This window comes from Hypanus sabinus, chromosome 4 (assembly GCF_030144855.1).
Source record: "Hypanus sabinus isolate sHypSab1 chromosome 4, sHypSab1.hap1, whole genome shotgun sequence".
Classification (NCBI taxonomy): Eukaryota; Metazoa; Chordata; class Chondrichthyes; order Myliobatiformes; family Dasyatidae; genus Hypanus; species Hypanus sabinus.
In genome coordinates this window covers 62,205,071-62,229,116 of record NC_082709.1, presented here as the reverse complement: position 1 = coordinate 62,229,116, position 24,046 = coordinate 62,205,071, and the positions used below count along the sequence as shown (strand labels likewise).

Genomic DNA, 24,046 nt, shown 5'->3' with positions numbered 1-24,046 from the left:
ATCTAATGAGAGGACAGTGGACCATGGGAGAAAGGGAAGGCAGCAAAGGGACATGGACAGCAGGTGAGGAGAAGGAGTAAGATGGGAGACAGAATGGGGGATGGAAAAGAGAGAAGGAGGGAGAGAAATAATCAGAAGTTAGAGAAATCAATGTACAAGGTTATTGTCCCTGTATTTAGCAAACTAGTTAATATTACATTCATAATTTTTCCTTAATAATGTGAAACTGAAAAGGCAGGTGTTTAAGAAGTCACATGCATCCATTGTAGTCTTACTAGGATTGTTGCGTTAGTGAAGTACCAGTAGATTCAAACCAGCTTCCTTTACTCAACAAGGTGCAGCAGGGATCACATGGAGGATGCTTTCAGTCGCAAGGTCTGCCAGCGCCCAGCACTGCTGTGGTGAACTATGTACCTGTCTGGACATGCCCCCCGCTGACTGCTCCTGTGGCTCCTCCCACTGACCCCGTGTGGTGAACTACATATACCTGTCTGGATACGCCCCCCGCTGACTGCTCCTGTGGCTCCTCCCACTGACCCCGTGTGGTGAACTACATGTGCCTGTCTGGACATGCCCCCCGCTGACTGCTCCTGTGGCTCCTCCCACTGACCCCGTGTGGTGAACTACATGTGCCTGTCTGGACACGCCCCCTGCTGACTGCTCCTGTGGCTCCTCCCACTGACCCCGTGTGGTGAACTACATGTGCCTGTCTGGACACGCCCCCTGCTGACTGCTCCTGTGGCTCCTCCCACTGACCCCGTGTGGTGAACTACATGTGCCTGTCTGGACACGCCCCCTGCTGACTGCTCCTGTGGCTCCTCCCACAGACCCCTGTGTGGTGAACTACATATACCTGTCTGGATACGCCCCCCGCTGACTGCTCCTGTGGCTCCTCCCACTGACCCCGTGTGGTGAACTACATGTGCCTGTCTGGACACGCCCCCTGCTGACTGCTCCTGTGGCTCCTCCCACAGACCCCTGTGTGGTGAACTACATATACCTGTCTGGATACGCCCCCCGCTGACTGCTCCTGTGGCTCCTCCCACTGACCCCGTGTGGTGAACTACATGTGCCTGTCTGGACACGCCCCCTGCTGACTGCTCCTGTGGCTCCTCCCACTGACCCCGTGTGGTGAACTACATGTGCCTGTCTGGACACGCCCCCTGCTGACTGCTCCTGTGGCTCCTTCCACAGACCCTGGTATAAAGGCGATCGAGGCCTGAGCCCGGCCCTCAGTCTCCAGGATGTAGTATGGTGGTCAATTACTGCTTGTTCTTTCTTCCAGTCAATAAAAGCCGATATCTCGACTTCACGTCTCAGAGAGAGTTATTGATGGTACATCAACTGCACACATTTTTTGTACTAAAGAACAAAGAAAATTCAGGACGGTTCAAACAAATCCTTATTTACAATCTTCCCACCATCACGCCCGACATGCAATGTTCATTGTCTGCACATGCTGAGTCCAATCAGCTGAGTGTCTGTTCCCTGGTCTGTAAACCTTTTCAGAGCTACATTGAAATCACGATGCATATTCAGATGGGAAGACTGGTAGCTGAAGTCATTTGCCAGCTGTAAATGTGCTAAAACCAAAAATAACTCTGACAAGTATTATGCTGTTGCATATGTTTGTTGTGTTGAACTTCTCTACAGCTAGATTGAAAACTATAGGGTACAGTTACACCTCATCTCTGCAGCTAGGATTAAAGCTACACAGTACAGTTACACCTCATAAGTCACTTTATCAAAGATAGCAGCAGCACATCAATAAAATTGCAAATGTTGGAATCTAAAGCAAAAGCAAATGCTGTAAGAATTCATCTGGTGTTCTGTTGAAAGGAAGACCAGTTAGCATTTCAGAGTCATGGAATCAGAGGACCACAGCCCAGGAACAGGCCTTCACTCATCTAATCTGAACTGAACTATTATTCTACCTAGTCCCATCAACCTGCACCTGGATCATTGTACTCTACACTCTTCCCATCCATGTACTTATCCAAACTTCTCTAAATATTGAAATTAAACCCACATCCACTATTTTCCTTGGTAGCTCATTCCACACCAGCACCCTCCTCTGAGTGAAGAAGTCCCCTCTCATGTTCCCCTTAAACATTTCACCTTTCATCCTTAATCCATGACCCCTAGTTCTAGTCTCAACTAACCAGTGGAAAAAGCTTGCTTCTATACCTCTCATAGTTTTGAATACATTGATCAAATCTCTCCTCATTCTCTTACCGGCAGTAAAACAAAATAGCAGTAGATAATTTATTGTCAGCATAATTGTAAAAAAAAATCTAAACAATTCTTATGATTGATGCACCATCAATAACTCTCGGAGAGGGGAGGCAAAAGATAGGCTTTTATTAGCTGCAAACGTGACCATGACATCTTGGAGACTGAGGGAGAAGCAGTGCTTCCAATCGCCTTTATACAAGGGTCTGTGGGAGGAGCCACAGGAGCAGTCAGCAGAGGGGTGTGTCAAGACACGTATACACATAGTTTACCACAATGATTCAATTAACCATCCCATTCCAGGCATTCGTACCTATGTTACTGTCCTTAAGTGAAAGTGAAAATACTGTAACTTCCCACAGAACAAGCGCATTTGCTTTTTATTAAATATATCAGCTTTCCCTGAAGGAACCTGTGAAATCTGTAAGTGAACATTCATATTTTGTCATTTTTAAATGGGTAAAAAAAATGCTACCTACTATTTTTATTTTGCAGTGATCATAGGGAAAATATTTTCTGAGGAGACTCGAGATGAAACGCAGAGCTCTTTTGGTGTCAAACTCGACTTTGTATGGGAGTGGCTACCTTGAACATTGTCAAGAGCAGATAACTAAATTTTTTGGGGAGTAAGTATTCAAAGGCATTTGCTAACTGTGGAACCTCAGTTATGAGTGTAATGCAAGGTAAAGACAATTATCCTCTCGCATTTTCAGGTACAGACCCAAACTGGAAGTGGAGAAAAGCTGAACATTATCTTGATGCCATGTTATAGCTTCTGTTTAATGTCAGACCAGCAAAATATTACACAGGGACTGAAGTAGATAATTCTGCTTTTTGTTGCACCATTCAATAAGGTGAATGATCAGGTTTTGAAAAGTTAAATCAACCACCAAGCTTGAGAACGTCTTTTGGAGAGGGTGTTCTCAATAGCCACTGCCATGTAAAAATAAACTAGCTCTAAATACATGGATCCTCCTAAATGAGGAAATTACTTTCAATCTTATTAATTCCTTCATTATGCATATTTGATGACCCCAGTGCCTTCAACACTCAAGTGGTTACAAGCTTAGTCTGTGTAACCTGTATTGGAAACCAGATAAATATTGTATACTTGAAATTTTTCATTTCACTATTTTTGATTTAATCCTACTGGGAGCCTCCTGTTTGTCATTTCATTAGTGGATTAACAACAGAAGAATCTTGTGATATATTAAATATTCTACTGATCGGACTCTACTCCATCACTTCGCAGATTTCTCAGCCACAATTATTAAGAACTAACCAGAGATGCTGAACCTTAACCAACTTTTCTCTTTGGGTGACTCCTAACTATGTCTTATTTCTTTCTGCAGTAAAGTGAAGAGAGTTTTATTTGTCCCATATGCCTTGCACGATAGAGATGCATACGCCAAGACAGCAAGGGAGAAATTTGAAAGCTTAGGTAAGAAAATTGTGCACCTCATGCAAGATAATTATGCTCGCCTGTACACAAACCCATTTTCTATTACCAGGGTGGCAAAGAAGCATAGCGGTTAGCATGGCGCTTTGCAGTACCAGCGATTAGGGTTCAACTCCAGCTGCTGTCCAAAAGGAGTTTGCATGTTCTGCCCGATTGCACGGGTTTCCTCTAGATACTTCGGTTTCCTCCCACATTCCAAAGATGTAAGGGTTAGTAAGCTGTTGGCATCAGGAGCATGGTGACACTTCGAAATGGCCCCGAGCAAATCCTCGTACTGTACCAGTCGATGGCACAAAATGATAAATTTCACTAAATACTTCCACAAGACTCCCCTCTCCCACTGGACAGAGATAAAAAAAAAGTCTAAAAGCATGTACCACCAGGCTGATGGACATACACTTCCACATCGTTAAGAGGAGCAGAATTTGGCCATTCCATCATGGCTGATTTATTATCCACCTCAACCCCATTCCCCTGCCTCCTCCCATAACCCATAAGGATGTATATAACAAATAAAGTTAATCTTTTACCTTTATTTTTCTGGCTGCTAGAACCAATCTGAACCAGGGCAGCATACTCAATCAAATCAGGAGATTGTAATTTCACAAAATCTAGACAGAAAAGTCCACACAGCAGTTAAAAATGCTGCTTTTCAAACTGAGGACCTCAGGTGGGCCTACAAGATACATCAGCCTTGTTGAAAAGCAACAGGAAAAAAAACTTGTGTGCAAATCTGAAAGGTGTGGAGGTAGGAAGAGCTGGCCCTCTCACAGGAATGCTTGACCTTGAAACTGGAATGAAGGGATGCACACTTTGAGATCATCGTCAAGAATGGAGAGTGCAACCTGGAGATTAATGGTTAGCCTGACAACCAGGTGAACTGCTCAGTTGTAGGTAGAGTTAAGGTCCTTTATTACTGTTTGAACAATATGAAAGTAGATGCCTCAGCCAAGGAAGCTCACCAACACCTCTACTTCCTCAGAACTTTGGCATGCTCCTTTCGACCCTTTTCAATTTTTACCACTGCCCCAAAGAAAACATCCTTTCTGGACACATCACGGCCTTGTATGGCAACTGCTCTGCATGGGCCTGAAAGAAACTACAGAGTTGTGGATGTAGCTCAACACATCACAGGAAACAAACTCCCCTCTATGGACTCTGAGTACACTTCTCACTGCCTCAGTAAAGCCTCTTCTCCCCTGTCCCATCTGGCAGAAGATTAAAAAGCATGGTATGGTAGCACATATGTGTTGTCGCATGGCCTAGTAGATAAGGCATCGGTCTAGTGAACTGAAGGTCACTGGTTCGAGCCTCAGCTGAGGCAGCGTGTTGTTCACTTGAGCAAGGCACTTAACCACACATTGCTCTGCGCGGACAACGGTGCCAAGCTGCTTGGGTCCTAGTGCCCTTCCCTTGGACAACATCGGTGGCATGGAGAGGGGAAGGCTTGCAGCTTGGTCTCCCATACAACCCTGCCCAGGCCTGCGCCCTGGAAACCTTCCAAGGTGCAAATCCATTGTCTCAAGAGACTAACGGATGCCTATAATGGTAGCACATACTACCAGCCTTGAGGGTTGACACCTCCCCACTATTACTAAAACTATTAAATGGAACTTAGATGAACTCTTGACCTAACAGACTATCTTGTTAAGATCATGAACCTTATTGTTTATCTGCACTGCACTTTCTCTGTAGCTGTTACAACTTATTCAGTATTGTCATTATTTTACCTTGTTCTGCCTCTGTGTAGCACATTGGTGAAGTCTAATGTGTAGCAGTGTGTGAGGTTCTGGTCATTTACCTCCAGGGAAGAGTGAAAGAGTGCAGAGAGAATTTACAAAGTTGTTGTCAAGACTCGAGAACCCGAGTTATAGAGATAGGTTGAATAGGTTAGGACTAAGTTCCCTGGAGTGTCAGAGAATGGAGATTTGATAGAGGTACGTAAGATTGAGGGGTCCGCTGTTCTCTTTAAGCTGTGCGGGTGTGCGGCCACACAGAAACTAAAATGCTCCTGTGAACAGTCTGCATACCACAGGCACAAAAGGAGAAAGAGCAGAAGAGTGAGATTATTTGGTTTGCTCAGTGTGACAGTACACTGTCAGGATAGCCTGAAGTGGAGTCCACACAAAACCAGCAATATGTAAGAAACCAGGATGGAGGAACTGAGAGTTGTGGTGCCACAGAACATTCTAGATGTAGGGAGGGCCATGCCTTAGAAGGATTTGAAGACAAAGATTGTTCAGCCATCTCGGGACTGGTAGCATCAAAAATTCGTACTTAGGAAATGGCAACAAGACAGATGAGATCTTTGAATCAATTAAGGAACAGAAAAGAGAACAAATTTCAGGGCTCTACTGTCAAGAATGCAGCACTGATATTCATATTTCATATACATTATCAACTTCTAGAAGCTGTCCCTAGTCAGTTCAATTCCTCATAGTCAGTCACAAAGTGTTCAAACAGGCAAATGCACAGATAAAATACGTAGTTTCAGTTTTGACAAGAGATTTTCGGGAAGTGGATAGTAAGTACCTTGTTTACCTCACATTTCATCGCAACCTTTCTTTATCAGGTTATGGACTTGACAGTATCCATGAAGCACCAAATCCTGTGGAGGCAGTAAGGAAAGCTGAAGGAATCTTCATTGGTAAGGATCAGCTAAAATCCAGCTGGATAGAACTTAAACACTACCTCCTTTCTTCTTCATGGGGAATAATGGACAGATGCACTGTGAAGTATTTGATGCAGGTACACCGTTGTCACCAATGTATAGAAGATTAACTTTATTATTTGAAGTTAAAAAGGATAAACTAGTCAGACTTTGGCCCAGAATGGCCCTTTGGTATTGCCCACACACTTGAGCCCCCGGCTGTATGTAGATTGGGGAGGGAGGGAGGGCGGCTGAGACAAACCTGTGAGGCTAGGGTGATGCAGCAGAGGCTGGATGGTTGGGGAGAAGGGTGATTGGACGGAGGGGGAGAAGGGTGATTGGACCGAGGGGGAGAAGGGTGATTGGACCGAGGGGGAGAAGGGTGATTGGACCGAGGGGGAGAAGGGTGATTGGACCGAGGGGGAGAAGGGTGATTGGATGGACAGGAAGAAGGGTGATTGGACGGAGGGGGAGAAGGGTGATTGGACCGAGGGGGAGAAGGGTGATTGGATGGACAGGAAGAAGGGTGATTGGACGGAGGGGGAGAAGGGTGATTGGACCGAGGGGGAGAAGGGTGATTGGATGGACAGGAAGAAGGGTGATTGGATGGAGGGGGAGAAGAGTGATTGGACGGAGGGGGAGAAGGGTGATTGGACGGAGGGGGAGAAGGGTGATTGGATGGACAGGAAGAAAGGTGATTGGACCGAGGGGGAGAAGGGTGATTGGAGAGGGGGAGAAGGGTGATTGGACGGAGGGGGAGAAGGGTGATTGGACGGAGGGGGAGAAGGGTGATTGGACCGAGGGGAAGAAGGGTGATTGGACCGAGGGGAAGAAGGGTGATTGGACCGAGGGGGAGAAGGGTGACTGGGCAAAAAGGGAGAAGCTGGTGATTTGAAGGTTTGGGTAGTTGATTGTTGAGTCTCCAATGATAAAAATAAATGAACAGAACTCCATAAGCAGCAAAGAAAGGCAAAAACATAATCAAACTCAAACCACTCAAAAGGTTAAGTAGTGAGCTGTTACAATTTTTGAGAGTGAGTTGGAGAGAACCTATTTCTATTGGGTGGGGAGTCCAAGACTGATATTTGCCTTCCTTTCAGTCAGGTATGGGATTTCAAGACGAACATGCATGTTGGTTTGTCTGTTGCACACAGTGCCGATGAATAGATCTATTTTTCTCACCAGCTGGATGAAAAGGTCCTTGCCACATAGAAAAATGCAAAAGTCGTTCCATTGATCATGCAGTCAACAGCAGAGGACAATTGACTAACAGCCTTTTGACTGCATTGTAATGTTACTGGGAGTAGCATCTGATGTTGAAAACATGAAATTGCACTGTGAATCCCACCTGGGCTGCAGGCTATTAAATTCTTATCCCAATTTATAGCCTCATTTACACACTGAACTTCAACCATTTATTCTGTTCATCCAGTTTCTTTTAAACAATACAGATCTGGTGATACCGGGTCTGGATTGCGTCTGTGTGTTTTGTTTCATTAATTATTTTTCTTTAATGAACACTGCAGGTGGAGGAAACACCTTTCGGCTCTTGAAAGCTTTATACGACCACAATTTGGTTTCAGAGGTACAAAGTAGAGTCTTTCAGGTACGATATTCTGCAAAATAATTTAAGTAGATGCTTTTTGTCAACTTTGTCCATACTAATTTCCCAGTAGAAGTAATATATACAGATGCCTCTTGTAGTAAACATGGTAAACACTTGCTACACCATGGGTGATTGATAAGTTGGGTAAACAAGCATAACATATACTGTGAAATTTTCTGTTTTCAGGAAGAGCATTTAACTCAGGAGGTTGCGTTATGGTGAATTTTCACCAGTTAAATGTGAAAACAGATTTCATAAAGTTATTCATAATGGTTGCTTTGCTTTCCAAAAGTTAAGTTGCTATATTATTTGTAACGACATGGATGATGTGACTACCAATCTCGGAGTTTCAAAAAAGGTTCAAAGGTTCACTTTATTGCCAAAGTATGCATGTACAACACAACTATGGCTTCTCCAGGTAGCCATGAAATACAGAAAGGAGAAAAGACATCAACCCCCTGCATGCACAAAAAGGAAAGGGAAACAAAGCTCACAAATCACAAACCCCCACCGCCTCCCTCGCACAAAAGCTAATAGATCGCCCACATGGAAAACGGCAGCTGAAATAATCAACCCCAAACCCATCCCTTGCAAAAAAAAAGCCAGCAACAATAATATCAAACACCCAACCCCCCTCACAAAAATACAGGGACCAAATCCTCCAAACACCTCCCTCAAGAGGATCAAACCTCAAGCCCCCTCTCTCATACACAAAAATACAGAAAAAAGACATCAACCCCTCCCCATACAAAAAGCAAAAATGAAACAAAACTTGCAAAGCCCAAACCACCCCAACCCCTCCTCCGCACAAAAGATGACTGATTGTCCGCACGGAAAACAGCGATTGGAACATCAAACCCAAACCCTCTCCCAAAAAAAAAGCAACAATATCAAACCCCCAACCCTCCTCCCTCACATCAAACTCCCAACCCCCCACGGTAAAAACTGACAATAACATCAAACCCCCAACCCCCTGCCCCGCAGAAGAGTGACAACAGCATAAAACCCTGAACCCCTTTTTCATACACAAGAACAGATCTCCCACAAAGACGAACCAACAAGAACATCAGATGCCAAATCCCCAAACTCTCCCCCTCACAAAAACTAACAGATCTCCCACACAGAACCCCGACCCGCCAATCGACAACAAGAAGGAAAACACAGACAACTAAAGGGGAGCAATATAAACTTCAGTCCAATTGTCACAAAGATCTCAGAATTTCAAAAATGCCCTCCTGTCAGAATTGAACTCTGAGTTAGAGCAATCCTTTGTTATCATGAAGTGCATTTTTCCCATTTCTTTCATCCACCCTTATTATTTATATCTGCTCCAGTGAACTATCATTATATTGAGCATGTTGTGCTGAATTAATTAAATTCTAGTAATTAAATTCTGAACTAAACTAATCCGGGAACGTCCATTTTCTGCACATTCATGCACCTATCAAGAGCCTCTTAAATGCCTCTATTGTATTTGCCTCCCATGGCAATGCAATCCAGGCATCAACCATAAAATTTGTTCTGTGCATCTCCTTTGAACTTACGACCTCTCACTTTATATGTGTGCCTTCTAGGAATAAACGTTTTGACCTAGGCAAAAGGATGACTGTCTACTCAATCTACAGTATGCCTCTCATCACTTTATAAACCTCTATCAAGTCTCCCATCAGCTTCCACTTCCAGGGAAAACCTGACCTGGACCATCTAGCAGTCAAATGCTGTTCATTTTATCTGCCGAGGGAGCTTTCCACCATCATTCTGGTACCAGTGTGCATTCCACCTCGGGCCAATGTTAAACAGGCTTTTGAGGAGCTGAGCAATGTAATCAGCGTGCATGAAACTGCGAACCTTGATGCCTTCCCCATCATTGTGGACGATCTCAACCAGGCCATCTTGAAGAAGTCTCTAAACAACTGCCACCAAATACATCACCTGTAGAAGCAGAGGAGCCAACAATCATTGTTCTACCATGATCAAGAATGGTTATCACACTTTGGGAAGTGGATGAACCAGGGAATTATTAGACTGCTGAGGGATAGATCTGTGGCATTCAAGACCAGTAATCCAGAACTATAGAAGTCGTCCAAATATGACCTATGGGTTGGGGGTGGGGGGGGGGCTATTGCTGCTTAGGAGTGAAAAAACAATTCAGATTAAGGTTAGAAACTCTGGAAGAGTTTGCAGGTCATTACTTCCTACAAAGTGACACCTAACATCATGAATGGTTGTGTTATTTCACTCCCAAATGAGCTCAGTGCCTTTTATACACACTTTGAAAGGGAGAATAAAACTGTACCATCTATGCAAATCCCTGCAGTGTCTGGTGACGCTGCGATCTCAGTCTCGGAGGCCAATGTCAGAACATCTTTCAGAATGGTGAATCCTCGCGAGGCATTAGTCCCTGAAAATCTGTGCAAACCAACTGCAGAATTGTTCAAGGACATCTTCAATCTCACACTGCTGCAGTTGGAGGCTCCCACCTGCTTTACAAGGGTGGCAATCATGCTAGTGGCCATGAAGAGCCGTCTCAACAATTATTGCCACGTGGCGCTCACACCCTAGTGTGATGAAATGCTTGGCTATAATCTACTCCTGCCTAAGCAAGGACCTGAACCAGCTGCAGATTGCCTATTGTCACAATAGGTTTACAGCAGATGCAATCGCATTGGTTGGATCATCTGGACAATTGTAATACTTACACCAGGCTGCTGTTTATTGACTACAGCTCAGTGTTCAACATAATCATACCCTTTGCAGTTACAAAGCAGTAATATTTCATTAAGAGTTTGAGGAGCGTTGGTATGTTACCAAAGACACTCGCCAAACTTTTCAAGGAGAGCATTCTGCCTGCATCACCGTCTGATATGGAGAGGCCACTGCACAGGATTGGAAAAAAGCTGCAGGAAGTTGTAAACTCCGCCATCTCCATCATGGGCACTAGCCTTCCCTGCATCCTGGACACCTTCAAAAGGCAATGCCTCAAAAAGACAGCATCCATCATTCAGGACCCATGTCACCCATGACATCCCCTATTCTCATTGCCACCATCAAGGTGGTACAGGAGCCTGAAGACACACATTCAATGTTTCAGGAACAGCAGCTTCTCTTCTGTCATCAGATTTCTGAATGGACAATGAACCCATGAACACTTTCTCAGTACTTTCCCCTTCTCTTGTTGCACTAATTATTTAATTCATTTTAAAATATACATACTTATCATAATTTAGCAGAATCGAAATCAGGTTTATTATCACCGGCACGTGACATGAAATATGATAACTTAGCAGCAGCAGTTCAATACAATACATAATCTAGCAGAGAGAAAAAAAATAAAACATAATAATAAAAAGTATACAAGTAAATCAATTACGTATATTGAATAGATTTTAAAAATGTGCAAAAACAGAAATACTGTATATTAAAAAAAAAGTGAGGTAGTGTCCAAAGCTTCAATATCCCTTTAGGAATCGGATAGCAGAGTATTGCTACCATAAAATAGGTCTGTGATATTAAACCTGATTCTGATATTCCAAGTTTGCCCATCCTCTCCTGATAACACATACCCACTCATCCAAGCAGCATTCTCAGCAAAGCTTCCACGTCCACCAGAATTGTGGCCTGCATATCAACATTGTTAAAAGTCTTGCTATTAACTGAGTACTGTCCTTTACATTTGATCTCCCAAAGTACAACACATCACATTTGGCTGGATTAAACACCATCTATTATTTTTCTGCCCCTATGAACAAATAATCTAAATCACATTTATTCCTTTGGCTATTTCTACACTTTCAACAACATCACATATCTCTGCATCATCTGCAAATCTACTAACCCTCCTATCTGCATTCCCATCTAGGTCATTTCTTGTATATCAGACACAACAAAGGTCCCATTATGGATTCCTGCAGAACATCATTACTCAGAGACCTCTATCCAGAATAAGTCCCATTGGTGATCACCCTCTGTCTTCTAAAGGCAAGTCAATTCTGAATCAAAATGTTCTAGTCACCAGGGATCCCATGCATTTTAATCTTCAGATGAGTTTCCATGACAGACTCTGTAAAACGCTTTGCTAAATTCAGGCAGACAATGTTCAGAACTCTGTTTTCATCATCACCATCATCGCCTCTTTGAAAAACTCAATTTAGAAAGATGTAACTTGTCTTGCATGTTGATTGCCCGCAATTAGGCCATGTCTTTCCAATCCTCATAAAATCTATCCTTAAGAACCTTCTATAATAGCTTCCCTACTACTGACGTGAAACGCAGCAGTCTATAGTTTCCAGTGTTAACGCTATTCCCCTTCTTAAATAATGGAACATTAGCTACTACCAGATCTATGGGACCTTGCCTATGACCAGAGAGGAGACAAGGATATTGGACAAGACCCCAGTAATCTCATCTCTTGCCTCTGGCAATAACCAGAGGCATATCCCATTAGACCTGGTGGATTAACCAATTTAATGTTCTTTAGGAGACCCAGCACTATCTCCTTCTTTATCTTTAAATGCCCTAGCATATTAGCATGCTTCACACTGATCTCATTATCCTCCATATCCTACTCTTCAGCAAATACTGATTTAGGACTTTTCATACACCCTTTGCCTCCAAGCACACGTTCCCTTCCTTTATCATCACTGAGTGGATGTAGACCCCAACAATCAACACATGGGGGTAACTGATATGCACTGACATCAACCCAAAAGACTGTAGATGGTGTGAACTTTGTGTTACACAATGATCAGAGGTGGCAGGATATGGACAAGTAGTGATATTCAAACATCATAAGAACATAGCTCCATCAGTCCCGGTTTAATACAAACCTTCAGTTCCCTCTGTGTAGAGTTTGTATGTTCTCCCTGAAACTGTGTGGGCTTCCACCAGGTGCTCTTCTCACATTCAGAGGTGTGTGGGATGGTAGGTGATTGTAAATTGTTCCTAGTGTGTGGGTGAGTGGTAGAATCTGGGGGGAGCTGATGGTGAGAATAAAATGGGAATAGTGGTAATGAATGTTAGATAGCATGGATATGGTGGGCAGAATGGTGTAGGACGAGAAAGCATAAAGTAAAGCCTCGTTCAGATTGCTTCAGGGGTCTAGAAGAGTTATTATGGTGGAGCAAATAACACATTTGAAAAAAACAGCTGCCCACTCCCTTGTTATCTTCTTGCTCCCGATGTGCATATAGAATGCCTTAGCATTCACTCTAATCCTACCTGCCAAGAACTTTTCATGGTCCTTCCTGGTTCTCTTAATTCCCTTCTTGAATTCTTTCTGAACTTCTTTATAGCCCTGATTTTAGCTTCCTAAACCTTAAATACACATCAAATGCCATATTGAAGTCTGCTGACAATATCACTGCTATTAGCCGAATCAAAGGTGGTGATGAATCAGCATATAGGAAGGAGATTAAAAATCTGGTTGAGTGGAGCCACAACAACAACAACCTCTCACTCAATGCCAGCAAGACCAAGGAGCTAATTATTGACTTCGGGAAGAGGAAACCAGAGATCCTTGAGCAAGTCCTCATCAGGGGATCAGAGGTGGAGAGGCTCAGCAACTTTAAATTCCTCAGTGTTATTGAACCAGGACTGCTGGAGCTGTGTCCTTATGATGTTTGAATATCACTAGTTGTCCATATCCTGCCACCTCTGATCATTTTGTAACACAAAATTCACATCATCTGGCATCTGTCATGGGAAAACAGCACCCATCTTTAAGGACCCCCCCCCCCCCCCACCACCCAGGCCATGCTCTCTTCTTGCTGCTGCCATCAGGAAGAAGATACAGGAGCCTCAGGATCCTCACCACCAGGTTGAGGAACAGTTGTTTCTCCTCAGCCACCACGGCTCTTGAACCAGGTCACTGCCCCATCACTGAACTGTTCCCACAACCTATGGACTCACTTTCAAGGACTCTCCAACTCATGTTCTCAATTCTTACTGCTCATTTATTATTAGCATTTTTTCTTTTGTATTTGCACAGTTTATCTTTTGGATGTTTGTCTGTCCTGTTGGGTGAGGCCTTTCATTGATTCTATTATGTTTCTTGGATTTACTGAGTATACCCACAAGTTAGCGAATCTCAGTATACAGTGACATACATGTACTTTGTTAATAAATTTGCTTTGAACTTTTCTCCTTGACAAATTCACTTCTTCTGATATTCAAGGTTCCCTTACCTTGCCATCCTTTTCACTCCTTCTCACTGGAAAACACCTGCCCTGTCCTTTCTGCTGTTTGTCTTTAATCATCCTCTACATCAGATGCAGACTTGACCAAAAATAGCTCTTCCCAATTAATTCCTGCCCCAGCTCCAATTTAATACTCTCTTGCAAGTTCCCTGTCTATAGTAATATTAAAACTTAAGGAATTGTATCCATTATTCCCTAAATGTTCTCCCATTGTAAGGTCTGAAACTTGGTCAGGTTAATTTCCTAACCCCAGATCCAACATGTACCCACCTCCCACCATAACCACTTGTGGACTGCCTACCTACTGATCGAAGAAACCCTCTTGAATGCACCCAACAAATACCCCATGACCAGTTACGGACTGAAATCTATTTCTGGACTTACAGAGCATAAACCAATATGGCAAAAGAATAGGCCTTCTGGCCCACTATGTTGTACTGAACTAATCATACTAGTAATTAAATGTCTAATTAAATTAACCTCTTCTGCAGACACATCCTTCCATTAAAGCTTCTCCCCAGATACCAAATTGCAATCAGACAACAGAAATGGCTTAACTTTATAGGGAGGCCCTTCATCTTCTGTACTCCATGCAGAAGGACTGTCTGATACAGAGTGTCTTCCTACCCAGCTCAACAACAATTTGCATTAATATAGTACCCTGGACAGGACAAAAGAATAAAGATTCTTTGCAAGAATATCGTCAAAAGGAAATGACACCACATAAGGAGACGTTTGACAACATGATTCAAAGCATGAGCCAAATGTTAAGAAGTCCCTTAACCAGTGGAAGGTGATGATGAGATTAACCGAGATGAACGCAGAGCTAAACATATCAAAGGTAGCTACACGTAGAACAATTGAGTCTTGATGAAGCACCTCAGCTCAAAATGTCAACTATTCATTTCCCTCCATAGATGCTGCCTGGCCTGCTGAGTTCCTCCAGCAATTTGTGTGTGTTGGACAATGAAAGCTGGTGATGCTCAAGCTGCAGAATGAGATGAGGGAAGGGATTTGTAAGTGATAATTGATATAGGGAGGGTCCAGCCATGGAATTTAAACATCATGGCATTAGGTTTTGAAAGAATTTAATCACCAGACAAGCTCTGAACTGGACCTCAAGCAAGTTAGGATACAAGGGTATGGGATGAAATCAACTTTCAGTAAACGCCACGATTTTATTGCAATATCTGTTAGAACTCTACACAGTCCCAACATCAGCTGTGTTTTCTGATCCAGCTGGAGCTGTTCATTGGAGTTAGCATTAGCATGTCAGTTGCCTCAGATGACTTTTTATAAAAATGGAGATAACAAAAGCATAGAAGGTTTCACCATGGATGCCCTGAATGGAAGCAAAAGCTAAGTCAAAGGTAATTATAGAGGAGGGTGTGAGTAGTGGTGATGGTGGAGAAGGAACAGGATGAGAAGCTCAGCTCTGGGACACACTGAATACAGACAATGACCGGCCAGAATTCTCAGCACAAATCCCCTACCCACACGGCACTCTCCAGTTATAGCATTACATTTTAACCCAACCTAATGTCTCAAAGTTATTTTTATGAGATTACTCTGTAGGTAATTTGCAATTTAATGCAAATTACATTCATTGGCTGCCACTGATGGTTTGTTTGATTGCAATTATTAGAAAGATTATAGATGAACAGTTTATAATTTCCATTGCAGGATGGCATACCTTACATGGGATCGAGTGCTGGAACAAACGTGGCGACTGTCAGCATCAGCACCACGAACGACATGCCGATTGTCTATCCACCATCTTTTAAGGGCATTGGCTTGATTCCATTCAACATTAACCCTCATTATCTGGATGCAGACCCCAACACTCAACATATGGGGGTAGGTGATATGCACTAACATCAACCCAAAAGATGCAAGATGGTATGTACCTTGTGTTACAAAATGCTCAGAAGTGCTAGAATATGGGCAACTAGTGATAATCAAATATCTTAAGAACACAGCTCCAGCGGCTCAGGCTCAATACAAACCTTCAGTGCCATGTATAGAGTTTGCAAGTTCTCCCTGAAAGTGTGTGGGTCCACCAGGTGCTCCAGTTTCTTCCAACAGCTCAAAGATGTGTGGTTTGGTAGATTATTTGGTCACTGTAACTTGCGCCTAGTGCGTGGGTGAATTGTAGGATCTTGGGAGAGTTGATGGTGAGAATAAGATGGGAATAGTGGTAATGAATGTCGACAGATGCATGGATATATTGGACTGAATGGCCCATTTCCATGCTGAAAAAAGCATTAAGAAAAGTCTCACCTAGGCAGCTCCAGGGGTCTAGAGGAGTTATTAAGGCAGAAGCAACCAACATGTTTGAAAAGTACATCTGAGGAAATGCAATCCACTGAGCTCTGGCCGAAAGGCTGGGATGTGGGGTGGAATGGGTAAGCTTGGCAAGGATGTGATCACTTATCTTCTGTTATAAATTTCCCAGGGGTAAGCTCGATGACCATAAGGTCACTGGAAACTCAGTGAGATGATGAAGTAAAATTACAAACCCCATTTCCAGAATAGTTGGGATATTTTCCAAAATGCAATAAAACAAAAATCTGTGATATGTTAGTTCACGTGAATCTTTATTTAACTGACAAAACTACAAAGAAACTAACATCACAGATTTTTGTTTTATTGCATTTTGGAAAATATCCCAACTTTTCTGAAAATGGAGTTTGTATTTTGTTCAGTGAACTCGGCCTTTTTTCCTTGGAACGACGGAAGATGAGTGGTGACCTGATAGAGGTGTTTAAGATGATGAGAGGCATTGATCGTGTGGATAGTCAGAGGCTTTTTCCCAGGGCTGAAATGGCTAGCACGAGAGGACACAGGTTTAAGGTGCTGTACCTACAGAGGAGATGTCAGGGGTAAGTTTTTTACTCAGAGAATGGTGAGTGCATGGAATGGGCTGCCAGCAACGGTGGTGGAGACGGATATGATAGGGTCTTTTAGGAGGCTTTTATATAGGTACATGGAGCTTAGTAAAATAGAGGGCTATAGGTAAGCCTAGTAATTTCTGAGGGACATGCTCAGCACAACTTTATGGGCCGAAGGGCCTGTATTGTGCTGCAGGTTTTCTATGTTTCTATGAAATTATTTTCTGTAATTTACTGCTCAATAGATTGCTGGAAGATAATTGCTTTCAAGGGAGAACTGTGTGCAGACTTTACATTTTGCTAGGCAGAGAAAGAAAAATCATTGGATAGTTTTTACAGAGATGGCAGAGACACAAGGAAAAGCCTTCATGCATGTTGGAGGATTCTGGAATTAAATCAATATTTAAAAAAAACTCTTTTGTTTCTCATCAGGAAACACGAGAAAAACGCATTGAGCAGTACCATGAGGAACCAGATACACCACCTGTCCTGGTGAGTATTTTCACTTCAACAAAGAAGTGCAAAGAAAAGGATTAGGAATGAACCAGAATTGATATTGACCAAATGACTGGGTTAAACCAAATTGCTTAGCATCTGGGGAGCTTAAAAATCACTTGTCATATGACAATAGAATGGGTACAATGTGTATGAGTAACACATACAGAATGTTAGAGGAACTCAGCAGGTCAGGCAGTATCTATGGTAATTCAAGACGTGTTGGGCCAAGATGTTTCACCAAGACTGGAAAGGAAATGGGAAGAAGCTAGAATAAGAAGGTGAGGGAGGGAAAAAAATACAAGCTAAAAAATGATAGATGAAGCCAGGTGGGTGGGGGAACGGTGATGAAGTGAGAGGCTGGGAGGTGGTAGGTGGTAAAGGCAAAGGATTGAAGGAGGAGGAAACTGATAGGAAAGGTGAGGGGAATTGAAAGGACGAGGGACACTAGAGGCAAGTGAAAGGCAGCTGAGGAGAAAAGAAGAGGTAAGAGAGGAGCCAGAGTGGGGAATGAAGGAAGAGCAAGGAGGAGGGGGAAAATTACCAGGAGTGAGAATGTTCCAATTCCTGTCTTGGAGATCAAAAAGGGTCCACGATAATCAATTAGCACTCTCAGCCTTTTTCCCAGACAAGGGACTTAAAAATTAATGGCCATAGGTTAAGGTAAGAGGGTTAAAATTTAAAGGGGACCTGAAAGGAATGCTTTTCAGGCTGAGAGTACTTGGTACTATATATGAAAACTGCCAGAGAAGGTGTTAGAGGGAGGTATAATTAAACTTAAAAACATCTGAACATAGGCAAGGCAAGGTTCAGGAAAATCAAATGCAGAGAAATAAGATTAGCTTAGATAGGAATCTTGGTCATCATGGATGAGTTGGGCTGAAGGGCTTGTTTCTATGCTGTATAACTCTATATGCAAACAAAATTATGGAAGGTATGCTCTCACCCTATCCTCTCGCCACCCCACTCAGGATAGGGTTCCCCTTGTCTTCACCTACCACCCCACCAGCCTCTGGGTCCAACTTATAATTCTCCGTAACTTCCGCCACCTCCAACGGGATCCCACCACCAAGCACATCTTTCCCTCCCCCCCTTTCTGCTTTCCACAGGATCGCTCCCTACACAACTCCTTTGTCCATTCATTCCCCCCGCCCCTCCCCTCTTCTCAGCACTAGTCCTTATAAGCAGAACAAGTGCTACACCTGCCCTTACACTTCCTCCCTCACCACCATTCAGGGCCCCAGACAGTCCTTCCAGGTGAGGCGACACTTCACCTGTGAGTCGGCTGGTGTGGTATACTGCATCCGGTGCTCCCGGTGTGGCCTTTTATATATTGGTGAGACCCGACGCAGACTGGGAGACCGTTTCACTGAACACCTACGCTCTGTCTGCCAGAGAAAGCAGGATCTCCCAGTGGCCACACATTTTAATTCTACGTCCCATTCCCATTCTGATGTCTATTCATGGACTCCTCTACTGTCAAGATGAAGTCACACTCACGTTGGAGGAAAAACACTTTATATTCTGTTTGGGTAGCCTCCAACCTGATGGCATGAACATTGATTTCTCTAACTTTCATTAATGCCCCTCCTCCCCTTCTTACCCCACCCCTTATTTATTTATTATTCCCCACCCCTTTTCTCTCTCTGTCCCTCTCACAATTACTCTTTGCCTGGTCTCCATCTCCCTCTGGTGCTCCCCTGCCCCTTTCTTTCTCCCTAGGCCTCCCATCCCATGATCCTTTCCCTTTTTCAGCTCTGTATCCCTTTTGCCAATCACCGTTCCAGCTCCTAGCTTCATCCTTTTCCCTCCTGTCTTCTCCTATCATTTCAGATCTCCCCCTCCCACTTTCAAATCTCTTACTACCTTTTCTTTCAGTTAGTCCTGACAAAGGGTCTCGGCCCGAAATGTCAACAGTGCTTCTTCCTATAGATGTGGCCTGGCCTGCTGCGTTCCACCAGCATTTTGTGTGTGTTGTTTGAATTTCCAGCATCTACAGATTTCCTCGATTTTGCGTGTGGAAGATAATTGTTTAGAATAACTTGCTTCAATATTCCATTAAATAAAGAAATGTATTTATCACTGAGTTCCCAGAAGATGCTATGCATTTTCTTAAATGCATATTTGGAGAGATATTCTTAAAGAGGTAAAAACAGCAGCATCTTCAATTGGTTAGAACACAACTGTTCTAACTGACTGACTGTTAATTACCGATTGCAATGTTGTAAGATTGTCAATGAGCTCAGTGCACGAGAAGTATGACATTCACTACTTCTGTGACAGGGTTTGCGGGAAGGTTCCATGCTGCTGGTTGAAGGTGACAAGGCCACACTGTTGGGAACCACTCCGGCCCGCTTGTTCATCAGGTAGGCTTCACTCCACTTACTTCCCAACGTATTTGCTTTTAATGATTAAGCAAATGAATCATTTCATTTCAAGCATCAAGGCAGATTGTTGGAACAGTGCCAGGGAATGAGATATTGCATGTAAAGATCAGCGAGTACGAGAGAAGGGAGGATATAGGGCATAGTATCTGGAATACACTGTGCTTTACAGGTGTGTTTGTTTCAGGAAGCATGTTAAAGTAGTAAAAGCAATTCAGAAAAGGTTTAATGAATGGGTGGTTATCATTCAAGGAAACATCAAAAAAGGCAAATGCTTGAATAGTGAGGGGCAAATTGATTGAATCGAGTAAGATTCTGGTGTCTTCAAGGTTGGATGTAGAGAGAATGTTTCTTCCTCTGGGAGAATCTAAAGCAAAAGGTCACTCTTTGAAACTATAGGATCATTCATCATCAGATAGAGATAGGAGGCAGTGTCATAGGTCTTTAGGACATTGTTTCTCAAATGGCAATGGAAGCAGAATATTTTTAAGGAGAGGTGAATAGATTTTTGATAAGGGAATAAAAGATTATGACAGGCAAACAGGAATGTAGAGTGGATGTTGCAAGCATTATCAGCCATGAGCTTATCAAACAGCGAAGCAGGCTCAAAGGTCTCAGTAGTCGACTCCTCCACCACATTCAAATATTTCTATAGTATATGGATTTTCACTGCACCAATTTGCAACTAATCTCATGCAAGTGCAAGAGACTTGGTAATATTTCTCTTCTGTGAAAGAAAGTATTGCAATGAGAACACAAAAACGGGCTGGCAGACCAAATGAAAAGAAAGTCAACAGTCAAAATCAGATATTAAAATCCTCCACCAATAAAATGACATTTGTTTGGTACAACAGCCCAGAACTTGTGCCATACAAGAAACATCTGCATTCAGCAGGGGCAGCTTCCACGGCTGGAGGTTGCTGAGACAAGTCAGTACCACCAGGCACCTGGCCTCCCCCTCATGAAACATGTTGGGGAGGGGGAAAAATAGAGCAAGCCCCAAAAGCAAAACATTTGACAGTATACTTGCCATTGTTCCTGGCTTAGGCATCTATTAAAGCTGTCAAAAGCACCAGACTTCGCCGATTGAAAATTTTCAACACTATTCAAGCTGAAAAAATACTGAAAATTTAAAATAAGACCATAAGTACTTAAAAGCATTTGAACAGGGTTATGTAGAACTATTACTGGTATTAAACCCTGTCAGCCGTTCTAATCCATAGAGCTCAGCAGAGATGCAGTCACTGTGTCTGAACCAACCTGGCTCTGATCATTTGAGTGGATTCCCCACAGCTTACAACTGGGAAATCTCTACATGTCCCTCATGAGATTTCAGTCGAAGTCCAATGATAGGGATGTCCTTGACAAATTACTCACACAGTGAGCAGCACCTTCAAGGTCTCTGCAACTCTGTGGAAATTCCAATATCCCCATCAGCCACATCAGGAAACATCTTCATTCACCTACTAAGAAAGGATTTGCATTCCTGTAGGGTTTCTTGTATTCTCAAAGTGCCAGAGCACTTCAGTGACAATCATGTACTTTTGAAATATAGCCATTGTCTTGTGGAAAATAATTTGCATATAAAAAAATCTCACAGCTAGCCTTCTACTAACTAATGACCAAGTAAACCCAGTGAGGGATTAAAATTGAATGCATATTGACTAGGGCACAGGGTAAACCCGCCCTATAATGCATTGAGGCAATGGGACTTTTCATACCTATTGCAAGAGAAAACAGGATCCAAGTTTAATATCATAAACACAGATCAAACTCTTAAGAGTGTGGATAGGGATTTAATCCATTTGCATCCTGAGGTCATGCTGTAGACACACACAATAAATGAATAAAGGCAAGTTAAAGGACAACATGACTATGTTAAGGTGAGACTTGGAGATTATTGTGCTGTCTGACATTTCACCCAAAAAAAAAATCAAATATTTACTCACACTTCAGAATTATTTTCTCCACAGGAAACATCTGACGTAGGGTGGATAGAGAAGAGAACAAATTAGTGATCCTGGATTAATTGAGCCTAAATTCTGATGGGAAAACATGAGTGAGTTTTGGGCCCTAATTGCAGTTGTTTTTATTTATCAGGGGGAAGAAAGCAACCGAGCATCAACCTGGAACAGATTTCAGCTTCCTTCTAACAGGAAAACTGGCTTGAAATAACCACGAATGAATAACCAATGAATAGGTTACAAATAAAACCCACTTGCATGATGAGAAATCACAGAAAAAAGTTAAAATGAAGTATACTTGCTTGAATAAAATCCAAGGTTAAAGCAAATATTCTAATTAAAGTCTTAATGTTTTAAGTCAAAACCAAAACATAGTGATTGTGCTCTTGATCGAGATACCAGTCGATTTCCAATTCTCCTTCTGTCTCCGACATCCTTGATTTTGTGGTCACCCGAATGTGTTCATGTTTCTCACAACTTTTTTGGATACTATCCAGTTTCTGTAAAGTTTAACTACACTATTACGGTAGTCATGTTGCAAGTCATAAACGTCTGCTCTGTCACAGTGTGTGATCTCCTCCAAGCCTAATGGCAATCTGACTCAGTCAACCATGTCATTCCCAACCATTAGAATTCCACCATCAATTCATTATGAACGTCTTTGCTTGAACCCACAGCTCCAACTCTGTACGTGGCCTTTTTGTAACCACTAAAGCCCTCCACACTTTTAAGTGCCCTCAGAAAATTATTACCGTCATAAGTCAAGAAGTAAGGATGTTCACTGATGATTTATCATTGACCTCAGATAACAAAGAAAGACCAGGACAACATCCAGGCCTGGTTTGAATGGTGACAACGCTTGCGCCGCACAAGTGCTGAACAATCACATTTCCAACACAAGAAAATCTAGTTAACCCCTAACATTTTGATGGCATTACAATCACAGAATCCTCCACTATCAATATCCTGAAAGGCTACCATTGACCAGAAACTAAACTGGAGTAGCTAATATATAATACATCTGCAAGAACAGGTCAGAGGCTAGGAATCCTGCAGTGAGCAACTTGCTCCACAAGACTTAAGTCAGGAGTGTGATGGAACACTCTCCACTCGCCTGGATAAGTGCAGGTTCAACAACACTTAAGAAGCTCGACACCATATAGGTCACATCAGCCGCACTTGATCGGCACCTGTCGGATTCTAGTGTTTAAATTCGAGGTTCTTACAGAAATCAGGAACAGTCATAAAACTTGTTGCTTCATGGTTGTTTTATTAAGAATTGATAGAACAAAGGGAACTTGATGCAACCAGGGACAGAAATCTACTATTTGAAGAAGGGAAGCTAAAGAAAGAAAGAAATATGGTGCCAAGCAAAATATAGCTTTTATGTCCAAAGATAAGAAAAATTACATCAATAACAATATTGCAGTTAGAAAATATTTATTTAATACTGTAGAAAAATTAGCCGATGAAAAATATTCATTTAGACTTTACAATCAGGTCCTGCCGTTACAATCTCCGTTTAACCTTCGATCCACAAACTTGTGTCTTGACCAATTGCGTATGCAGTATAAAAATACGAAGAAAATCGCACAAAACTAATACAGTACTAATACAGTAGTGGCAATTCTGAAGGAACACAATACAAACAACATTAGAATCCCCCAACCCTGGACCTTATACATCACAGCGAAAAATGTAAGCGAGAACATCTCATCTAAGATGACTACTACTCTTTAGTACACACGTGATGAACCCCCTAACGGAGACTACACATTCACGTTAAGTGGTTACGTGCACAATCAGTTGTGATACAATAAAGTTAGATGAAAGGTACACTTTGGCACAACTTTTACAAGATAATGCCCAGTAGTTAAATTACAGGAAGACTGACCTACTTGGCCGGTGAGGAACTTTGCAAGCCACGCTATCCAGCGTCACGTTCTTTACTTGTGAAAATCTAAAGCATCCACATGTAAAACATGTCAAGTTACTGATATTCTCCAGTTGCCAACAAGCATACACAAATTCACATGGATATTGTAAATTAATGCTCACCCAGCCCAGTACCTCTGGGGGTGGGGGGGGGGAGAACTTGATTTCCAACACCTTACCAGCTTCGGCAGCAGAAAGCAAAATGGTCTCCCTACTATCCCGCGTGTGCATAATGA

At 42.7% G+C, this 24,046-nt stretch overlaps 1 protein-coding gene across 1 annotated transcript; it reads left to right on the top strand.

Annotated features, from left to right (window-relative positions):
• The first annotated feature begins 2,538 nt into the window (after positions 1 to 2,538).
• Positions 2,539 to 22,148, top strand: si:dkey-69o16.5 (Alpha-aspartyl dipeptidase-like). The gene is made up of 9 exons (XM_059966104.1): positions 2,539 to 2,655; positions 2,728 to 2,858; positions 3,585 to 3,673; positions 6,264 to 6,338; positions 7,868 to 7,947; positions 15,825 to 15,998; positions 17,465 to 17,524; positions 19,811 to 19,893; positions 22,012 to 22,148. The coding sequence occupies exons 2-9, from the start codon at positions 2,764 to 2,766 to the stop codon at positions 22,079 to 22,081; spliced, it is 726 nt and encodes a 241-aa protein (XP_059822087.1). The 5' UTR covers positions 2,539 to 2,655; positions 2,728 to 2,763; the 3' UTR covers positions 22,082 to 22,148.
• Positions 22,149 to 24,046: the final 1,898 nt, after the last annotated feature.